At 33.3% G+C, this 22449-nt stretch overlaps 2 protein-coding genes and 1 long non-coding RNA gene across 3 annotated transcripts; all 3 read right to left on the bottom strand.

Moving 5' to 3' along the window:
* Nucleotides 1-818: 818 nt before the first annotated feature.
* LOC123881389 lies at nucleotides 819-4819 on the bottom strand. The gene is made up of 7 exons (XM_045930068.1): nucleotides 4564-4819; nucleotides 4126-4384; nucleotides 3215-3710; nucleotides 1714-1811; nucleotides 1494-1583; nucleotides 1285-1412; nucleotides 819-1131 (listed from the first exon to the last, which is right to left on the bottom strand). Exons 1-7 carry the CDS (start codon nucleotides 4569-4571, stop codon nucleotides 987-989), a joined length of 1224 nt encoding a protein of 407 aa, XP_045786024.1. The 5' UTR covers nucleotides 4572-4819; the 3' UTR covers nucleotides 819-986.
* A 3225-nt stretch (nucleotides 4820-8044) lies between these two features.
* On the bottom strand, nucleotides 8045-11462 carry LOC123922246. The gene is given in 9 exon segments (XM_045974980.1): nucleotides 8045-8087; nucleotides 8733-8810; nucleotides 8947-9107; nucleotides 9887-10030; nucleotides 10114-10255; nucleotides 10339-10485; nucleotides 10762-10871; nucleotides 11052-11281; nucleotides 11441-11462. Coding segments are annotated over 9 exon segments (1077 nt in total).
* A 320-nt stretch (nucleotides 11463-11782) lies between these two features.
* LOC123924002 lies at nucleotides 11783-13392 on the bottom strand. The gene is made up of 3 exons (XR_006814556.1): nucleotides 13180-13392; nucleotides 12748-12983; nucleotides 11783-11850 (listed from the first exon to the last, which is right to left on the bottom strand). It is a non-coding gene; the product is annotated as an uncharacterized LOC123924002 (long non-coding RNA).
* Between the last annotated feature and the right edge of the window lie 9057 nt (nucleotides 13393-22449).

The raw sequence follows: 22449 nt of genomic DNA, 5'->3' as shown, positions 1-22449 counted from the left end.
AACTAGAAATTGCACCTTCAAAGTAAATTAATGGAGTATCCAGGGTTCAAATCATAGTTGTTGCATAATGTATACGATGTTCCTACCAACCGAATTAAGCTGATGAGACACAAGGAAAAATTATTTTTAATACATGTGAAATTCATTAATTTGACTTTTTTTTCTTTCACCACCGGTTGAATCTGGTTCGGGAGTCAGTTTTGGCATCAAGTGGTTTCAGTCCCCTCCCAATCGTAGTTGCGGAGGACCGAACTGCAATCCTCCATACCAAGTTCAACGCCAATCACCACTAAACCAGCTAACGATTGGTTCATTAATTTGAAATCTTAATGAGACATTAGAAATATAAATTGGAGTGGATATTCTTCTTGTTTTGATGAATTAATTAATATAAGTGATAAGGTTAAGGTCCTCAAAATAGAATCCAAATTTTATTTTTCTATAAAAATTGAGTTAAAATATTTTTTCCTCAAATATATTTATTTGCTTATAATTCAAATTTATCTATAAAAGTCTCGTATTCTCAAATTATGCGTACAAAAAATATTTCATAGTATTAACATTTTTTTCTCTTCAATTGTAGTATAAATATTTGATTATTTCCCTACTACTACTTTTTATCTTTTTTAAAAAATATTTTAAATTTTCTATCTTAAAAAACTCTTCAGTCGTGTATTATAAGAATCCACACTCAATAGAGTGTGAAACTGTGAATCTTTGTAATACACGGTTTTGGAAAATAATCCCAAACAGTTGGTAATAATAGAAGATTTCATGACAGAAGATTTCTCAAGACAGAATTGAGACAAATAGGTCCATTAGGATAATCATTTCTCATATATTACTGCATAATATAACCCCCTGACCAAACAGTTACTGCATAATATATTCCCCAGACCAACAGTTCCTGCAAACATCAAATCTAACTACGTATTTTCAAATGTTGGCTCCACCATTTAGCCCGTGTTTTCTACTATTCACAAGGCCTAACATGCAAGCACAGGTGAGATTTTTTCATGAATTGCTTTGTAACAACCAAGACTGCAAAGGGGAAGCTTTGACTTGGAATCCCGATACTTGTAAGCATTAGTGCAGTTTGGACCTGCACACCTTTCTCTTGGGGGAGGATAACTGAAACAATTGATCATAACATAATCATTACACAAATGAAGTTTCCAAAACATAACAAATATTAAAAATGCTAAGAAAGAAAATCGGATAACAAGATGATTAGAAGATTAAAATTCCCTATAGTGTGAGATTAAGTGGAAAAGCAAGCTGTACCTGTTAGGTATTGTTTGGAAGATACTTGGTAGACCAATATCTTCTGAAAAAGTTACTACGGTTCCATTGGGACCCATAGTCCATCGAACAGTGTTCAATGCTAGATTGAAGGGTTTGCTACATTTTTCCTGCACAACCAACATGTTAGAACTTAGAACTTGAAACAGTATACTAAGACAAAGAAGGTAAGTCATCGATTCTATCAAGACCTTGGCCATTTCATCCCTGCGCTTATTCATCTTTTCCTCTTTCTTCTTCTTAGCAGAATCTTGACCGAGTATCTTCTTAATGGCCGCCTCCTACATGAACAAAATGTGAGAACTCATTTGTTAACATAATTGTCTAGAACTTATATGTTGCATTGCATCTCAATGCCATACTACAATCTTAATTCGAAGATTTAAGATGATCAAAGGAGGCAATGCAAACCTCAGCCTCCTTAGCTGCCTTCTCCGATTGAATTTTCCGTCTTTTTGCAGCCTCAGCTTTCTTGATTAGCTGCTCCTCTGATAATTTGCCCTTTTTATCTTATTATCAACAAAAATTTAAAATATAATTCAACAAATATTCCTAGAGATACGTATACAATATCATTTAAGATTTAAGACAATAGATTATTTAATAAAAATTACGAATCAACACCTCATGATGAGCTACCAAACAAGGTCATGGAAAATACTTCAGATTACATTCTTCAAAAGGTAATTCATATCCATAGACAAGTCCTAACTTTAATTGTGAAATCTATAAGGTAATTCTGATTGTCTTAAAAATAATTACTCTGTAAAACCTCATCTCTTAAAGTTTTTTGTTTCCATTATTAATTTCGAAATTTTAGATGCCATTTAAAAGTAATATACACAACACAAGATACAATCTATTAGTATTGTTTATCTACTAAATCAAAATAATAGCAGTCAATGTTATAATTGCAACAAGTCTTTCACCTACAGGTGAGTTCCGTATAGGCTATTTATATAAGGTATAGTTGGTAGGATCAGTCAATCCTTCAAAATCCCCAACATGTATTTGGTCCAACAAGAAACCATTTACCTCTAAATCTCTTCCAATGGCTCGACCTATAGTTTTTTCTCAATCTCTCTCTGTCTCTAACTATATGGGAATATCCTCCACCTGATCTACTCTCCTCATCAGCGTGTGTTTCAATAGGTCCTCATAGCTTGCCCAGTCCACCTAAGACAAGATTCTGCCATCTTCACTACTATTAGGTGGTACACCAATTTTCTCTCTAATGACTATATTTTTAATCATATCTTCTCTTGCATAACTGTAACCACTTGTTCATTGCAACATTCTCATCTTGTGAAACTAAATTTACTTTCTTGTTGGTTTTTTTACCATCCAACATTCAATTCCATACAACATTGTGGGTAGTATAGCTATGCGATAAAATTTTCATTTAAGCTTTAGAAGTATCCTTTATTTTTTATTTGGAATGACAAAAAGTTAGCATGTTAATGTTATGTTGTGGGTAGAGATAAAACCTTCAAGGCTTCAACCTCCTTACCACTCAACTCCTTAACTCTTAAGATATTTTCTATCGATATCACACTATGAAGCACGGACACGACACAAGACACAACACGGACACAAATATTGTGTTGACATGAGAATTTGTTTCTATCGATATCACACTATGTATCAAGGTGTACTTAAAATTAAAACACAAGACTTGTAATATTGCATGTTTCTATATTTTCTCCTCTCAGTTAGAATTTTTTGTCCTTAGCTAATCTCGAATTTTGTATACTCTATTTCCCTTATGCTCGGGCAAAACCAGCGTGCTTTTAAGGCTTCTTGCTATATCTCTTGTCTTGATACTCTAAATAAGACTTAAAATGATAAAGCGACTAAAATACCATCAAATAAATAAATATCTCACTTTAAGATAATGTGGAAAGCAAACTACCTGGGATGTCAATAAAGCTTGCAACTGGACCAGATAACACGTCTTTGAAAGAATCAAGTGAACCATTACGATTGTTGCGTGTGGATTGCTTTCTTGGTACAAGTAAATTAACAGATTCGCTCTTTGACTTCTTCCCCTCTAATATTGACTCGTCACTTGATGTTCGGTCTTCTTCCACATAGTCCTGATCCTCACCAATGCCACGCATTGCTAAGCCTCCTTGATTATTGTTATGGCGACTAATTGCTCTTTTTGATGAACTGATTTTTTCAAGAAAATGAAGTTCTGCATCTTCATCCTCTTCATCACTAAATCCCACACCCAAGGCACGCCTCTCATTGGCCCGCTTACTCTTACGGGAATGCTGTCCAGTTGCCTTTCTTTTATGTGAATGACTCTCAGATGCAAAAGAAGATTCAGTTCTTGGGAGCTTACCCAATTTGTCCCCAACCTCTCTCTTATCAAAAGAACGGACATCGTTATTATCTGCATTGTCCTGCATGCATTAATAAGTAATAGATAAGAAACTTTAGAGGTTAATAACAATTTATCAGAAGGAAACATAGTTGCATCAGCATATATGGAGTGAAAGTGCTATCAAGCATCAACACACTCTCTAACGAGTATACTCTTTTCAGCACACACTCTCTAACCGTTTAAAATTCAAATGGCCCCCACGCTAAATTTAGCAAGTCCGGTTCGAATTTCAACCAATTAGAGAGTGTGTTGCTAGCATAATTCATTGAAGTTATAAAAAATGACACCAGAAGCTGCTTTAGCAAAAACTGATTTCAGCTACGGAAAATTGAAGATTCGTAATTTCATTTTGCAAAACTATTCAATTAATCTAAAAGCATAACAAAAATACATTTGATGGAAACAATTCAAACATCAACCAAGTGACATATTACCTTAGGGTTACGAGCATCGGAATTTCCAGACTTAGACTTGGTATGAATAGTATGAGTAACACCCCCAAACTTAAGCTTTAGCTTCTTGAGCTTGTTAGTAGTTCCTAATCCATCAGAAACAACTACTGCATCTCTCACATTCTCTTTCTCAGCATGTGGTAACAATCCAAAGTAATTCTGAAATATTGCATCAGTATTTGCCCTAGGTTTTCGTGACACATTACTTCTTTTTCTCGTCATAATGGAATCAATTGCAAGCCTATAACAACCAAAAGATTTTTCCATTACTGAAAATTTCTATTATGTTACAGAAAATTAGGTTATATATGAAAGAAGACAAAAAAAATTCAAGAATACAAAAGTGAATCGCGGTGGAATCACATTCTCGCGTGCTGCGAGGGGAATGGAAAATTCGAAGAGAAAGAGAAAGGGGAAAACCTGGACATTGTCACTGTTTCTGGAGGACTTTCGCCTTACGACGATAAACTCGGACGGTGTTTTCCGGCGAGGCCAATTTTTTGTTTTCCGGCGAGTTGTGTGTGACTTCTCCAACTTGTTTCTTCTGATATATAAAAGGGCAGTGAATGAAGCAGCATATGCATTTTATCTTTTTTGATTTCATGGAACCGATGAGTTTCTTGTTTTAGGGTTTTAATCGTTAAAATTCTTCTATTTTTCTCAATCCCATCACTTTGGGTTTTTTTATCTAAAAAATATATTTATAGGTTAGTCATTGTAATTTTTCTTTTTGTTTCTCTCTCTTTTTTTTTTTTTTTTTTGTAATTATGATCAAAATAAATAAAATATATTAATAAGTAATAACAAAAAATCTGAAAATGAATATAATTTTTTGTCAATTATTTATAGAAAATTTGTAGAAATGCACCAATTATTTCTCATTTATTACTTGCAGACGACTGTTTTCTTTTTTTCAGGCCACTATAGAGGAAGCTACAGTCATGAAGAATATTCTCTCCGTGTATGAAGCGGCTTCAGGTCAAGTGATTAATCTGCATAAATCAGAAATTTTTTGTAGTAGAAATGTGGCTGATGCTGTTAAAAATGCTATTGTTGATAAGTTAGGAGTGCAAATAGTCCTTGGAACCGGCAAGTATTTGGGATTGCCTTCTATGGTTGGTAGAACCGTAGAAGCAAAAAATCTACCTTCAACTTGTCAAAGATAGAGTGTGGAAGAAAATTAATACTTGGAGCAGCAAGTGTTTATGGTCGTGAGGTTCTCATCAAAGCGGTATTTCAATCTATTCCTTCTTATATCATGAGTATCTTTCTTCTTCCTCGCACTTTAGGGGACGGGATAGAAAAAATGTTGAATTCTTTTTGGTGGGGTCATAGTGGCAATGGAACAAGAGGTATTCATTAGCTTTCTTGGGACCGACTTTCAATACATAAACATGATGGTGGTATGGGTTTTAAAAGCATTCATGCTTTTAATTTAGCAATGCTCGGAAAACAAGGCCGGGGACTTCTTACAAGTCCAAACAATTTGATATCCCATTTGTTCAAAGCTAGATATTTTCCTCGGAGTGATTTTCTTGGAACAAATATCGGGCATAATCCAAGCTATATTTGGAGAAGTATTTGGAGCACAAAGGCGTTAATCCGAGAAGGCAGTCGGTGGTGTATCGGGGACGGTTCATCAATTCCTATTTGTGCTGAAAATTGGCTAGGGGATGGAACTCAAATTCCTCAAGTTACGAATGATGCTATGCTTTTGTCTCATATGCCAGTGTCCAATCTGCTACATGAGAACATACCTCTCATTCATAATTTGTTTCAGGATCATATTGCTAAAATGATTCTAAACACTTCATTGTTTACTTCGGTTTGTGAGGATCGAAGAATTTGGAAAGCGGAGAAAAATGGAGTTTATTCGGTACGTAGTGCTTATCGATTTTGTATAACTGAATTTATTGATACCTCATCGTTTAGAGCAGCAGGGAGTTGAAATTTAATTTGGCGTATTAAAGCACCGCCAAAGATAAAAAATCTGGTGTGGCGAGTATGTCGGAACTGCCTTCCGACGAGGAAAAGACTGCAGGAACGAGGAGTTAACTGTCCAGATTTTTGTGCTATTTGCCTCAATGCCGATGAAAACAGTTTTCATATACTCTTTCAGTGGGCAAAGGTGTGGATTGTGGCAAATTATATGTGCTGCAATTAATAGACAACAGAGCACGGCTACTGTTTGTTTTGATGTTTTGCATAATGCCAATATTCAACAAGCTTCTATGTTTGCTACCTTGATGTGGAGTATCTGGATTAATAGAAATAAAAAGGTATGGGAGTATAGTGTTGAAACTCCAAACCAAATTTGTGATCGAGCATGTCATGTATTGGAAGATTGGAATATGGTACAAGTGCGTAATAACAGGTCACGTAATGCAAATGTTTTGGAGAACCAGTTGGTGTGGTCAAAGCCTAGTGTAGGAAGGTTTATGTGCAACATTGATGCATTATTTTCTTCCACTCAAAATCGAGTAGGAATTGGAATGGGCATTAGAGACGCCGAGGGTAATTTTGTGCTAGCAAAAACTGAGTGGTTCTCACCATTATATTCGGTTGAATTGCACTAAGATGGGTGAATGATCTTCAAATTGAGAACATTGATTTTGAACTTGACTAAAAAAATGTGGTGGATCAATTCCACCAAAATAATAACAATGTCTCTGAGTTTGGTGCTATTGTTATTGAGTGTAGACAATTGTTTTCTTCATTTTTTAGAAACTCTCATGTTGAGTTTGTTAGGAGACAAGTTAGTGAGGTTGCTCATGCCTTAGCAAAAGCGGCCCATTCTTAGCCAGTGTCTATCTTTTTAGTTTTTATCGATATTCCAACATGTATTCAACACCTTATTATAAATGAAATGCTACAAACACTTTATTGTAAAAAAAAAACTGAAAATGAATATAATTTTTTGTCAATTATTTATAGAATTTTTATGGATAAGTTTTTGCTAGCATAATTCAATTGATTGAGATATTGTAATACATAGCATCAGACTTCAAACTCGAGATTTTCAACTTATTTTTCCGCTTTGAATTGAGAAAAACATATTCATCTTGATAATTGATTTTACAAACTATTGTTTCATTTATCTCTCTTTACATCTTTTTTATGGCAACAATTACACCACTCTCTCCGACTAAATGATGTTGAATGAGTCGACATCAATTACTTCTTTAAATTTCTTTATTTCATTGGTTGTGTCTAATAACATCAGGTAAAAATATCAATGAAGTTTTATTGGTAATACTTGCTTCTGATAATGTTAATTAAAATCCACAGTTGGATTGAAAGTTTATATTATATAGATCAACCATAGAAAAATTTAAATTGAAAATCATTTGATATGTTATTGAGACACATCAAGATTAACGGTTTATTAAATAACGTAAATCTTGATGGGTCTCAATAACATATCAAATGATTTTCAAAAAATTTTAAAAATTTTATGGATGATCTACACGATATAAACTTTCAATCCAACAATGAATTTCGTAAAATTCATATTCGGTAGATCACTTGTCCACGGTGGACCACTTGTGAAGGTGGTCCACCGTAGCATTAGCATAAATTTATATGCTTCTCTTTAAAAGCTGTTATCTATTACTAAGATTTTGAGTGTATATAGGCCCAAAGCTCTAGAAGTGGTGACATAAACATTTGTACAACAAAATCTTAGTAGTGAAACTCGAATGTATTTTCAACCTTTTGGAGATCATTTTACTCAAAATTTTCCCAGACAAAAATGGCTGACCATCAATAGAGCTCACCCACATACATTGTATTGGAAGGTAAGTGCGTACATCAGAAACTAAATGACAGAAACTGCATTCAACAAAACCACTGTGTTTCTTGTCGACGAAGTGACCGCAGAGAGAATGCAAGAATCTTGTATTCACGTAATAATATTCGTTCTGAACAAGCCAGACTCGGCAAACCTGCAACAATATCAATCAAGAAAAATTATCATAATTCGTAGATAAACGACAGTAATAAATAAATGGCTATAAAGTAAAAGGAAAAGCAATAAACAAAATATCAGAGTTGCGACTTGCGGTAGTTTATCAAATAAGTCATAGTGTAGTAAGATTTTAATTTCATAAAACCTTTTTAAGCATGAAACATAGTAATAATTGAAACACAAAAAAGACAATTAGATATTCAAGTAATACAAAAATGTAACTCTTAGGCATAGCTAGTCTGGTTAGAAATATCAGAGTTTGAATAATTTCTAAAGGCAAGATGAGTTGATCAATGCTGCTAAACAACTGAGATTGATGAAAGAAGCCCCGATACCATTCTCAAACCATGATAATTCCAGACTGTCGAGTCAAACATCGAACAACATTGTAAATCATGTGGATACCGTAAACAGACTACAAAAACACATTAAACTATAAAGTCAGAGAAAACAGATTGAGCAGACACCAGAACATGATCAGCAAAGGGGTACTAAACAAAATTTTGAAGGATAAAAAATATAGTATTAAATCATCAACTCAATTTCACACTGTAACTTTTAACAATTATCTTTTTCCTTTGGTGATTGCTGGTTATGTGCATCAGACCAAGATTGTGCTCACCATTTTTGACGTTTGGAAGAGGTGTATTTCAAACCAGATATAAATACTGTGTGACCGAGACTCCCTCTTCCCAATGACCTGAGACATGTTATATAATCATAAGAATGGGAGCATACTAAAAGATGAATATTTGGAAAGACATTAGGGATGCATTCATGTACCCAGTACTTAAGCACATCTAGAAGTTATTACAAGTGATGCTTGAAATCATTACCAAACTCTGGTAAAATGAAGCTTTGCCCTGATTTCTCTGCTAGCATCAGCAATTCTTAAAGAAAAAACAGTTTCTTGGTTATTATATCCTTTGACAATTTCTGTAACAACACCATAGAGGCTGATGCCAGTCATCTTGTCACGTAGGTCGGCCACAAATGACTGCAAAACTTCGCACATGTAATGAGGTTAACTAATCAACCAGAAGAACTTTAAATTAACATTTTTAAGGAGTGTACAAAGGATAATTTGAAAAGTATATGTAGTAAAATTGTATACAGCCATATGATTGGTACTGTTTATGTAAAATTTTCAAATCTGAGGTATTCATAGGTCAGAAGAAAACATGCAGACAAATTAGGTGTACGATTTGCAAAGAGCATTTATTCCAACAAATTATATAGACTGGGAGATTTACATGCAATCTATCCAGCTTGTATACCTTAAGTCCCATTTACTATCTGAAAATATTTTCAGCTTTCATTTTCTAAAATTTATGTTCATTTTAAATAGCTAACAAGGAGATAAAAGGCTCATATAGTAACAATTGTGATGGAGAGGATATAAAAGACAAGCTTGAAATAGTGCATTTTCAGAAACAATAAAAACAATGTTCATACAGATTGAATTGAAAATGATAATTAGATCTATAGTATCTAATGTTTATTATTTGAAGTGAAAATGAAAACCAGAAATGTTGGAAGTAAAGGGGTCCTTATGTTCATACAGGTTTTCTTTGAACTCAGAAGCAAAGACAAAGACCATAAGTTAAAGTGACATGATCATAACAACTATTGCATGTTTTCCAACAAGAATAAATATCTTTCTAACAGAAATGGAGTAATTTAAACGCGGGATATCTACTGAGATCACAAAAAAATAGAAATAAGAAACAAATCTATCATTTTATTTTCTTTTGGAGTGGTAGAGGGTAAACTCACCCGAAAAGGATAATTACTGAAATCAATGGTACCCAGAGAATCACAAGGCAAGCTCGCTTGAGAGAACCTGAGTCCCCGAGTGGCATTATACGAACCCAATTGCCTAGAACCTTGATGGTGGTTCGGTGTCATTTCTACGCACGCCTAAAATCAACAGAACTGTTTAGTATTTTCTCTCCGCATGACAATTACTATGGTCAATTGCATACATAAATATATTAAGTCACCTGTTCTTCATGCTGAATATAAGGCACCAAATATAATTGTGTTGCATTTCCATATTCAAGGCAAAATTCCTCACTTGTTTCAATATCACACTCTACAGAGCTTGCAACGTATGGTTTGTCCAGGGCAAGCATGCTTCCTACTCTACCCCCCAAAATGGTGAATGTTACTCACATATAAGAAAATAATTTACTCATCGTCATAAGTTTGACAATGTGAAAATTCACCTGAAAAGAGTGGCAAGGATAATCTGCTCACCCCACAAGAAAAACTTTAATGTGACACCATCACCATCACCATCAACAAGAGTAATTTCTTTTCTTTGTGAGGTCCCAAACCTCCCTCAAATTTCCGCAGATTCAATGTTTTCAATCCTGTAATTAATAAAAGAAACTCGTGAGGGCATGCTTCCTTGTTAAATGAAAGTATCACAATTCAAGGTTATGGATCATGTCACGGATGAATGTGTATACAGAGGAACATTGACAAACTAGTAAATGATTTAAACCTCATGATTAGACTTAGGTATCTTTAAAAACAACAAAATAGTGCCTGAAATTTTTTTAGTAACACAGTGCTCAGTAAATTTACAATATGCTGAACAACAAAAGTAATGTTGAAGATACAACATACCATTGCAAGTAATTTACCTGGCATAAAGTGAATAAGAATCCCCTTTGTTTACTCCGTCCAGAGAAATTGAAGAGAAGGAATCTGGACAAAACTGAGCTCCTAGCAGCATTGCATCATCATCCTGATTCTACAGTTTTAATGAAAACAAAAGGTTTATCTTCATGAAAAATTGATCTGAAGCTAAATGCAGTACAAAGTTAGTCTTCATAAACAGAAAGTCAGAAACTCCCGTTCCAAAATACTAGCATATGAAACTGCAATGCTTAAATTTTAAGACCATGATCCTACATAAAAAACTGATAGTTACCTCATCCAATAGAATCACAAGATATTCTGTTGGCAAAAGACGCGGATGACCAGAACTTTCAGTGGTAGTTTGGAGGTAGCAACCTGTGAGGAAAACCTCCCTAACTTTCTTCAGAATTCCACTTGGCAAGCCTGCCAAGTCATAGAACCTGCTGGACAAAATATGATTACATTTAATCTTGGACGGAATTGCCAATAAGACTATGGCAACTTTTGATTTCAAATCACATGCTACAAGAATGATTCAATGCATGTATTTTATGAACTTTGAAAAAAAACGTGCATTTATTGTAAATACAGTTTTATTGGTAAATAAAGCATTATTAGTTACCGGCAAAGTCAGTGGATATTTCTCATAAATAACATATTTACAAAAAAATTAAGCATTACCAAGAAATGTAAATTCAATCATCAATGGATTAGAAGTAACAGTCCAAGGAGACAAATCTACATTTTTTTTTTTGAGGGAAGGGGACAAATCTACTTAAACTTCACTAATCACCACTAATGTTCATTTTAATGTCTCCCAAATATTTCGAATAAAGAATGCACTCAAAAAATGAAGTACTTAATTTAACTTGTAAGTATTTCTAGGTTTCCATATTTTCATCAGCAATAGAAACAAGCCATGTGTAGTTGGCAAGAACAAAATATTTTATTCTTTTAATCGTCAATTTTTCAAATTGACAATGACCTTGAGAGATTTAACAATGCATACTGCACTTACCTATGGTGTAGATAGAGATCTATGATATTAGAGCTCCAATAATCCCCTGATGTAAGCATGTGGATGTTTGTGCCTGCAGAAAAAAGAAGCAGTATACAATAATTAGCATTGACCGCTACAAAAGTATAATAAAATGTTTATCAGCAAACAGCAACAAAGGTTAGATGTAGGAATAGGCCGGGCCAAGCAAAGTTTTGCTTCAAAAAATATTGCCTGTCAAAAAAGTTTAAAGTTCAAGTTTAGTATGTTACTTGCCTTTCATTTGGTCTATTATCCAACTTAAAAGTCTGTTAGGGGTAAAATTTGTAGGTAAAATCAAGTTTTTAAAGTATGAGCCTAAATTGTTTATGACATAATTTTATTAAGGTATAACCTAATATTTTAATAAGTATATGAATGACATGATAATCAATTGCATAGGTCAGAAATTTAGCTTAAGTAAATTTATAGGTTTAAGTCTTCATATAGATCATCGTGCTTAAATTATTGAAAATGTCAGCAAACATATGATTTTCAGACAATGTAAAAAATCTAATATAATAATAATAACAACATTTACTTAAAAATACAAACTATAGACCACTATTGGCAATCTAGCCTATTTCTGCGAGACAACAACCAAGCCGTATCCTAGTAAATGGGATTAGTTACACAATGGCCTCTATCAGTCTATCCTAGCAACTGGGATTAGTTACATGATGGCCTTGATCAGAACAATCTAATTTAGAACCAGATCGTTTATACCGACTAATCCTAAACCAAATCACTTTCTACTGCACTGAAAATGGGGTAAAATAACAAAACAGATGTCAAATTTTATATAATTTGACAGAACTGTGCTTCATTTGTAGGTCATATAGGTGCTTTGTCAATGACAATGGTTATGGAATTTCATGAATCTCTACACAGGTGAAATGTCAAATAAACATTAAACTGATTTTACTTTTTCTGCTTAATTATTTTGCTAAACCTGAGTGAATGTCAATATTCAATAGCTTCTCATTTCTCAATGAACCTGGAAGTACACATATGCATCAATAATAACAGCTTCCAGATCACACTGTTCAAGGCAATGAACTTTTTCTCGTAAATGGAATCAATGGTAACGGTGTTTGGAAACTTTATCCTCCGATTATTTTTCTTGAGAATGTTAATTAATTCAAGTATCTTCTTCGGTACAGCAACCCTACGTTGGTCACTCGATCCCTTCAAAAAACAAAATCAACTATCAAAACCCCAAATAAACTCAAAAACCGAGTCACAGTAACATCAAAATAACCCTAATTGTTAAATCAATCAATCTAACTCCAAAATAGATTAATGTAACCTACTATAAAACCCTAATTAACGCATTTCTAGTTCGTGCACGAAGGAAATTACATCAATATCATCTATGATGTACCTGAGAGAGTTCAGAGAGCAAAATTGCAGGAGTAATAGCTTCAATTTTGCTTGATCGACAAAATTGAGAAAAGGATCTTCCTCTTCCTTCTGTTGATCTTGTTGGCGATGATGATCTAAGTCCATTTGAGAATCTTCAACTACCTCTGTAATTTCTTCCATTATCGAGTCACTGAGATTGAAACGCGAATTTGACGATTGTGTGTGTGGCGCGGTTTTTTTTTTTTTTTAACAATTGAAAATGGGTATTACACTTTTTGGCGGGAAATAACGGGTTGGGCTAAACATAACCGTTTGGGGCCCAAATATCTTATATATAGTCACTGTGGTATATTCGTAGTTACTAGCAACCGTTAAAGTGAACCATTGTTAAAACTGCAATGTACGCAACTGTGATTGTGAGATGCTGAAACCCCTTGATGATAGATAGAATTAACCTCCGAACCAAATTAAACTGATGATGAAAGCCAAAAAAAATAAAAATAAAACTGCAATGTGGACACTAGAGTATACAGTGCATTGATATTCTGTGCTTTTAAATTTCGTCACAAACCAATAGCTTTGATAGGCTTGATAAAATTATAACATGTTGAGGTCTTGGGCTATAGACCTGCTTGTCTGGTCTATGACAATCGGTGTCTTTTTGGTGTAAACTGAGTATCTTCCGCGGTAACTGCAGAGACTAATTCCTCGAGCTTTGTGGAACTCAAATGAGTGGCAAACTCTTCCTAAGAGTTTCCCAAAACACACTTAATTAATTCGAGTGTTCGTACTTTATAGATAAATAATAATGATAATACTATTTGGACGACTTCTTAAATGGAACAAGTTCAGACTCCCAAATTGGTGACTAATGAAAACGAGAGTTTATGATGGATATGAAAACAAATTCAGAGTGTAAAAATATCAAATAGTGGATATGACATGCCAACTATGTGTAGTATGTTGTCAACCCACAACCACCACATATTACTACATCCGACACTTTTTATAAGAGACATATAAGTCGATAGAAATTGATATGTCTGATTCATAATATAGTCTAAATATGTTATTTTTTGTTTTTGTTGAGCCATCTGTCTCTTATAATAAAGATAGGAGGAAGTTAAACAAATAAGGACAACAAAACTTTATGACTACGCCAAAACTCGAGCGTGTAATTTCAAGAACCGAAAACATTTGTATCATTAAAACCCTTATGAATAAAAATCACAAGAGATAACAAAACTTAGTGAAGCAAAAAAGTGTCAAGCAAAATAACAAGTAAAGAGAAAGTCAATGACAAAGTTCACTAAAAAACAGTACAAGAAATGGCACCAACATAAACAGATTAAAAGGAATATCAGTCTTTTTATGAGCAAAGAAACCAAAGATAAAAGTTAGGAGGAAATTCCACTACACTACACGAAAGATTTGAAAATTGTGATTAACCAATTTATCCGTGCACCCGTTGCTTTCTATGAAGATAAGAGAGACTCAAGAGTAAATTTTTTGAATAATAATAAGACAATTAGACCAACAATTTTGTCACCTCCAAAGAACTAAAGAAGATCACTAAAAAGCTTAAATAGGAATCATATTCAAGTCAAAACTTTGTCCAACATTTGTTATAAGTAAATTCCATAACACATTTAATTTCAGATATTGGAAAGCATTCACAATTCTCAAGGACTCAAAGAAGGGTTGAAGTCAAATACTCTATTAAACGGTTAAATCGGCACTGCATAAATCTAAACCATTAGATAACAAACCTACGATTGAAATAAACTATTGTGTAAAACTGCGTGGAAGTGTTACAACAATCAATCATAATCCGTCAATTATCTTTTAAACTATATTTTCTCTGATCTCATATATAAGCAAACATTTCTTTTTCAGGCCAGACGGCGTACTGGTTTTTAATTAAATGAAAAGAAAAAGAAGTAATTACAGGCTAGATGCCACAACCAGCAAGAAAAGAAATATAGTTATGCATGCAGAGCCACATATGGTAGAAACAAGAAACAGAATATATTTGCAGAGTGGTTCTCATTACTTTACAGCGGTCAGTGATTGGAGCAGCATAGTTTGAAATAGACAAGTCATTGTCACGGTGAATTATTCAACCGGCAATAATACAGTACTATAGTCGTTTAGTCCATAGTGTATATTTCCCTTCTAAAAATATTGAGACAGATTTAAAAGGAAAATATAAAAACAGAGGAATATCTGACATAGCCATACCCTAATGTTTCTGTGTCATGCATGTATTTTGGTTCTATCATCTAGGCCTAGCTAGTGCCTAGTAGCTAGATAGCTGCGGTTTATTTATGATGTGATATCTGTAACGAACTGACACTAAAAGGACACACTAGCAATCATAAGTTCAATGACTAATGCCATATACATACAAGGATCAATCGACCATTGTGAAACTGAATCTGTTTGAGAGTCATTTCCTTTAACTTCATTTGTCAATTTCTTCACATGGTAAGTACGTGGTTTCTTCAACCTAGGCTACCCTTCCCTAGCTAGCTAGCTAGTTAGGCCCGGCCCACAATCATATGTCAGGTACTGACAGTATCGGGTTTCAAAATTTTTAGACTTGTAATAATAATTATATAATTTTAATGTCCGTAAAATATTAGATGTACATCAATACATTAGTGGTAGACTATGATTTTTCAATGCTTGGTTAAATCCTTGTAGTGTGCCATTTTTTGCATAATAGTTGTTCTAGTTATTTTATATTAAATTAAAACAAATAATTATTTTTTTTGAAAAAACTTAGAATCGAACTATTATATATAGAATTCAATCATTAGGTCATTTCAATCTTTAGATTAAATTTAATTCTGGATTAAGATGACTCTTTTTAATGTTATATACAATGATAATTATTTTTTATATTATTTATAATTTAAATAGAGTATAATTCTTTTTTAAAAAATTGTGTTTTATTATTAGAAGTCCATTTTTAATATTCAAGGCCATCTAAAAAGTTGAGGACGACCCTGGCTAGTTTAACATAACTAGATCCAAACAAAAAATCGGTATGATTATGACTACTAGGCCGCCTCACATTCTACATATCCGTGCTCACATTCGAATGAATGATGAGGCCGCCTCATCCGCGCTCACATTGATGATCATAACTATCCGTGGTGCCATGGTGGAGCCTGTATAAATACCCATTTCATGTAAAGAACTCAAATATCTTACCTCTCATTCTTCACTTTATGCTCTTACTTACTTGAACATTAAAATATTTGACAGGTACATTCTTTTCATCTCAAATAACTAAGCAGACATAACATTTCACATCGGTCACCGCCACCTCCTGATAAAGTAAAATCATATTTTATATTTCTATTCTTTATACTATTTCCGTCCCTAAATATAAGATCCAATTTGACTCTTGCACGTACGTCAATGTACAATTTCGATCACTAATATTATATATTGTCTATTAGTAAAAATTATAAAAACTTAATATTTTGAAAATACTCATCAAAACAAATTAAATAAGATCTTATATATTAATATTTACATCTATATATATTAAAAAAATACGGTCAAAATAAGATAAATAAATAATGCATTATAGTCAAATAAAATCTTATAAAAAGAGACGGAGGTGTAAGTCTGGCCATACTCGAGTATTAACAAACAACCATATTAAGTTTGGAAGACAAGTAAACTACTCCCCGTGTTTTTATCTTGGAAGATTTTCTTTTTTTATAATATATTTTATTTCTGGAAGGATTTGAATGTAGCTTTTCTTTTTTTTTTTTTTTTTTTACGCAAAAGGATTTGAATGTAGCTATAGCTACACATATCAAATAGTATATATATTCCTTTAAATTTAGCTAACAATATTGTAGTGGTATACCCAAACAAGATAAAACAAGGCTAGAACATAGTGTCGCAAAGGACATCAAAGATTCAATGTGTTTTCTTCACTAGGTATGTAATATGCCTTTAAATTTCAGCAGTGTTATAGGAACACATGCATTATAAATTTCCTACAACTAATATATACATCTATTATAAATGAGAATTTTTTTCACCACCAATATCCGATCTATTGAACTATTTAATCTGGTTCGGTTATCGGTTCTAACATCAAGTGATTTTAACCTCCCTCCAATCGCAGTTGCGGGGGTCAAACTATGATACTCCCTGTAATGTTAGGATTGGTTAGCTTGTGCCTTAAGAAATGGCTGCAGCCTGAGCCAAGCCATGCCTGCTGGCCTGCAGATGAGCGCGCGCGTGCCAAGCCTGGCCTGCCTTGCCTTGCCTGCAGGCTTGCATAGCCAACTCGTTGGCTTGGATTGCAAGCTAGTGTACTTTGCCTATAAAAGGCCTTATTGATGAATGAATAAATGAGCCGATTACCCCTAAAAACAACAATTGGTATCAGGTTCTCCCATCTAGGGACCTGAAGAGAGAGAAATTGCAATTTCCTAACAAAAATCAGTTACAACCGCTTTGCAACCGATTTCCGTTAGAATCTTCTTCGTTCTTCCTCATTCTTTCTTCATCTGAAGCTTTTTCTTCTCATCTATGACGGAAGAAACGAAGTATAATCACACAAAAGTTCCTAAATTTGATGGTTATTACAAACATTGGGCGATGCTAATGGAAAATCTCATTCGATCGAAGGAACTTTGGAGCTTAATTGAACCAGGCATCACGGCGGCGCCACCTGATGCTACAGCTGAGCAATTGCAAGCAATTGAAGCACTCAAATTGAAAGACTTGAAGGTAAAGAACTACCTCTTTCAATCTATTAAACGTTCCATTATGGAAACAATTCTCGTTCGCAACACATCCAAAGACATTTGGGATGCTATGAAACGCAAGTACCAAGGATTTACGAAGGTGAAACGTGCTCACCTGCAAGCATTGAAGCATGAATTTGAAGTTCTTGAAATGAAAGATACTGAATCAGTAGAACAGTACTTTTCAAGAACTCTTGCTATTGCAAATCGTATGAGTGCACAGGGTCAAACACTGCAAGAAGTTGAAGTTGTTGAAAAGATCTTGCGATCTATGTCCTCAAAGTTCAATTATGTGGTTTGTTCCATAGAGGAATCAAATGATGTTACAGCTATGTCCATTGATTAGGGTTTGGAATTTTGTACAAGTCTAAATCCAATTCTGGTTTGTGGTTGAAAGGGTGGTGTGACTCAGATTATGCTGGTGATTTGGATGATAGGAAGAGCACTACAGGTTTTGTGTTCATGTTGGGAGGTGGTGTTATTTCCTGGTCTTCTAAAAAACAGCCAATTGTGACTTTGTCAACCACTGAAGCAGAGTATGTGTCAGCTGCAGCCTGTGCTTGTCAAGGAATTTGGTTGAAGAATGTGCTGAATTACTTAAGGATGAAGCAGTCTGAGTGTACTTTGATCTATTGTGACAACAACTCCTCAATTAAACTTTCAAAGAATCCAATTATGCATGGGAGATCAAAGCACATTGATGTTAGATTTCATTTCCTTAGAGATCTCACTAAGGATGGAACTATTGAGTTGGTTCACTGCAAGAGTGAAGAGCAGCTAGCAGACCTGCTCACTAAGCCCTTGAAGTTAGAGTCCTTTTGCAAGTTAAGGGAGGGCTTAGGCATGTGTGATGTTAATAGCTTAGTGTACTGAACATTTGGCTTGTGTTTTTTTGTGTGTTTGTATATGTTCAATTAAGGGAGGGTATGTTAGGATTGGTTAGCTTGTGCCTTAAGAAATGGCTGCAGCCTGAGCCAAGCCATGCCTGCTGGCCTGCAGATGAGCGCGTGCGTGCCAAGCCTGGCCTGCCTTGCCTTGCCTGTAGGCTTGCATAGCCAACTGGTTGGCTTGGATTGCAAGCTAGTGTACTTTGCCTATAAAAGGCCTTATTGATCAATGAATAAATGAGCTGATTACCCCTAAAAACAACATGTAAACCCAGCGCAAGCGTATGTATTATGTGCAGTGACGGAGCCAGAAATTTTCATCAGTGGGGGCATTATGAAAGAAAAACCACATTTATTAAGAAAAACTAAAATATAATAATTTGGAGTATGTGTTTTTGTATTTTCCTTAAAATAAGTTTCATTGGAAGATGTACAAATAATTTTCATTGGTTATTGTTTATTGATAAAAGTGGAGAGGGAGAAAATTAAATGCAATTTGCATTTAATTTTATGAGAATAAATAAAAAAATCTTGTAAAGAGAAATTTTGGTTTTTTTATCTTATAATTTGGGACAAAAAATTGTATTTTTCCTTATATTTTAAGATGAAGGGGAGTATTAAATTTTATTTTTGAGAGCATAACCATATATCACAAATATTTTCTGCAACTTGATATAGTTTAGAAATATTGAATGATTTTTTCTTAAGTAACATTAGTTAGAATTTTCCTTATTTTAATGCCCCACACTCTATTAGTGCCTGTGATCCTAATAAAAAATATAATGTATGTGTATAAAAGTGTAGGTATTAGGTGTATTACTGGGCTGACTAATTTTTTTGTGCTCGATAAAGTAATAAAATTGGTTAATGACACACCTCAATTTTTGTATTATAAGAATATCTTTTACTCCCTCCGTCCCGATTTATAAGGGAAAAAAGGCACTTTTTTTTGTCCCAAATTATAAGGGAAAAAACTCAAATTTGACCAATTTAATTTTAAACTTCCAGAAATACCCCTAATTATATTTTCCAAAACAATTAGTAATTAATAGGATTGTAGTGCTACGTACAGTACCAATGTTGGAGTATAATTAGGGTGGGTTACTTTTTTGCAATTGTCAATAATGGTAATGGTATTGAACAAAGTAACTTCCCTTCTTGGTACTGCTGAAGTTCTTGGTATTGAAATCTTAAAGAAGAATAGTGATATGACAATCCTATATAAAGATTGTTTTTTGTCCATCACTTTCACCCTCAATACTCTTGTTCATTTTTCCTCTGTTACAAATAATAATGGCAGCAACTCAATCTTATTTTGATGGACCCTCATTTGATTTGGGAATTGAAGAAGCAGCAAAGGAATTGTCACTTCTCATTGTTAAAAAAAAATTACAAGGTGAAATTGAAGGTGAAACAAATGCAAACAAAGAGAAACATGGTGGTTGTTTGCAAATTGTTGAACCCTATAATAGAGGGTTTTTGGATCTCAACCGAAAGGTTGTCGATTTGAACAAGTTTCCAGATGATGGGTTGAACTTTGGATTTGAGAATGAAGAATTGAACAAAGAGGTTCATAATATGCTGAAGATTTTTGTAGACTCTTCCTACTAAATGAATTTTGTGGGTTTTATTTTCTCTGTTCTTAAAAATTAAAGAGGGTTTTGTTGGTTTTATTTTCTTTCTATCTTAGTTTCGTGAGTTTTGTGTGTTTTATGGAGTACTAATCCCTTGTATCAAGTTATTTCTAATATGATCTATGAAATCATTATTATTAACTTTAGATTAAAGTTAATAATAATGATTTCATAGATCATATTAGAAATAACTTGATACAAGGGATTAGTACTCCATAAAACACACAAAACTCACGAAACTAAGATAGAAAGAAAATAAAACCAACAAAACCCTCTTTAATTTTTAAGAACAGAGAAAATAAAACCCACAAAATTCATTTAGTAGGAAGAGTCTACAAAAATCTTCAGCATATTATGAACCTCTTTGTTCAATTCTTCATTCTCAAATCCAAAGTTCAACCCATCATCTGGAAACTTGTTCAAATCGACAACCTTTCGGTTGAGATCCAAAAACCCTCTATTATAGGGTTCAACAATTTGCAAACAACCACCATGTTTCTCTTTGTTTGCATTTGTTTCACCTTCAATTTCACCTTGTAATTTTTTTTTAACAATGAGAAGTGACAATTCCTTTGCTGCTTCTTCAATTCCCAAATCAAATGAGGGTCCATCAAAATAAGATTGAGTTGCTGCCATTATTATTTGTAACAGAGGAAAAATGAACAAGAGTATTGAGGGTGAAAGTGATGGACAAAAAACAATCTTTATATAGGATTGTCATATCACTATTCTTCTTTAAGATTTCAATACCAAGAACTTCAGCAGTACCAAGAAGGGAAGTTACTTTGTTCAATACCATTACCATTATTGACAATTGCAAAAAAGTAACCCACCCTAATTATACTCCAACATTGGTACTGTACGTAGCACTACAATCCTATTAATTACTAATTGTTTTGGAAAATATAATTAGGGGTATTTCTGGAAGTTTAAAATTAAATTGGTCAAATTTGAGTTTTTTCCCTTATAATTTGGGACAAAAAAAAGTGCCTTTTTTCCCTTATAAATCGGGACGGAGGGAGTATGATGAACAATGCAAGTGTATGTATTAGGCGTAAAAAAGTGTGTTACTTTAACATTTTTCTTATACACATATCCACATATCCACATATCAAAATTGATGTATTTATTAGCTTGGTTCAAATACATGAACTTTTTTACTTATAAAAAAACATATCAATTTTTTCTTTTAAAAATTAACGTTAAAAAATTGTGAATAATTTATTCAACAACCACTAAAAATTAGTCAAACAAACAAGTTTATAAATGGTGTAAAAGTTAATTTATGAGTACCACGTATAAATTTATTCATATGTGGCTAATTCTAATAATAGGTTGTTTGGACAATTACCAACCAATTTTCAAAGAGTGACGCTTGTCTCACCTTTATATTTTTTATTACTCAATAGCGGGTCAGACAAGCGCGTTCTTCGCCTGCCTTTATCTAACTTATGTCAAAAAAAAAATATGTCTTATGTTATTGTGAGTTTGTTAATAAAAAATATTTGTTGCTACTAAAAAAATCAAGGGTATTGTTGGTATTATTGTTAAGTGTTATTTCAAATTATAGTGAAGGTAAAATAGACAAAAAAAAAGCCAACCCAAACTCCACTATCCCCTTTATATATTGTTATAGAATAGATTAACTAGTTTAAAGAACCGTGCGATTGCACTGGTCTGAATTTTATTCGATATCTAAATTTGTCATTATTATTATAATGTTAAAATATTTATTTATACTAAAATATTTAAAAATTATGTTATTTCTTGTAAAATCTTATTAAATGAATAAATTTGATTATAATTATCAATGACAATTATTTATCTAATTTTTATGTATCAGTTACATATAATTTTTTTTTGAACAAGCCAAAATGATATATATATATATATATATATATAAACAAAAAGTCTACTCAGCACAAGACGTACCAAGGAAGACTAAGTAAGGTTACAAAAGAGTCAAAATACAAGAACCAAAATAAAC

Source organism: Trifolium pratense, linkage group LG4, assembly GCF_020283565.1.
Source record: "Trifolium pratense cultivar HEN17-A07 linkage group LG4, ARS_RC_1.1, whole genome shotgun sequence".
Classification (NCBI taxonomy): Eukaryota; Viridiplantae; Streptophyta; class Magnoliopsida; order Fabales; family Fabaceae; genus Trifolium; species Trifolium pratense.
The sequence above is the reverse complement of the archived record's forward strand: the minus strand, read 5'-3'. Positions and strand labels throughout refer to the sequence as shown.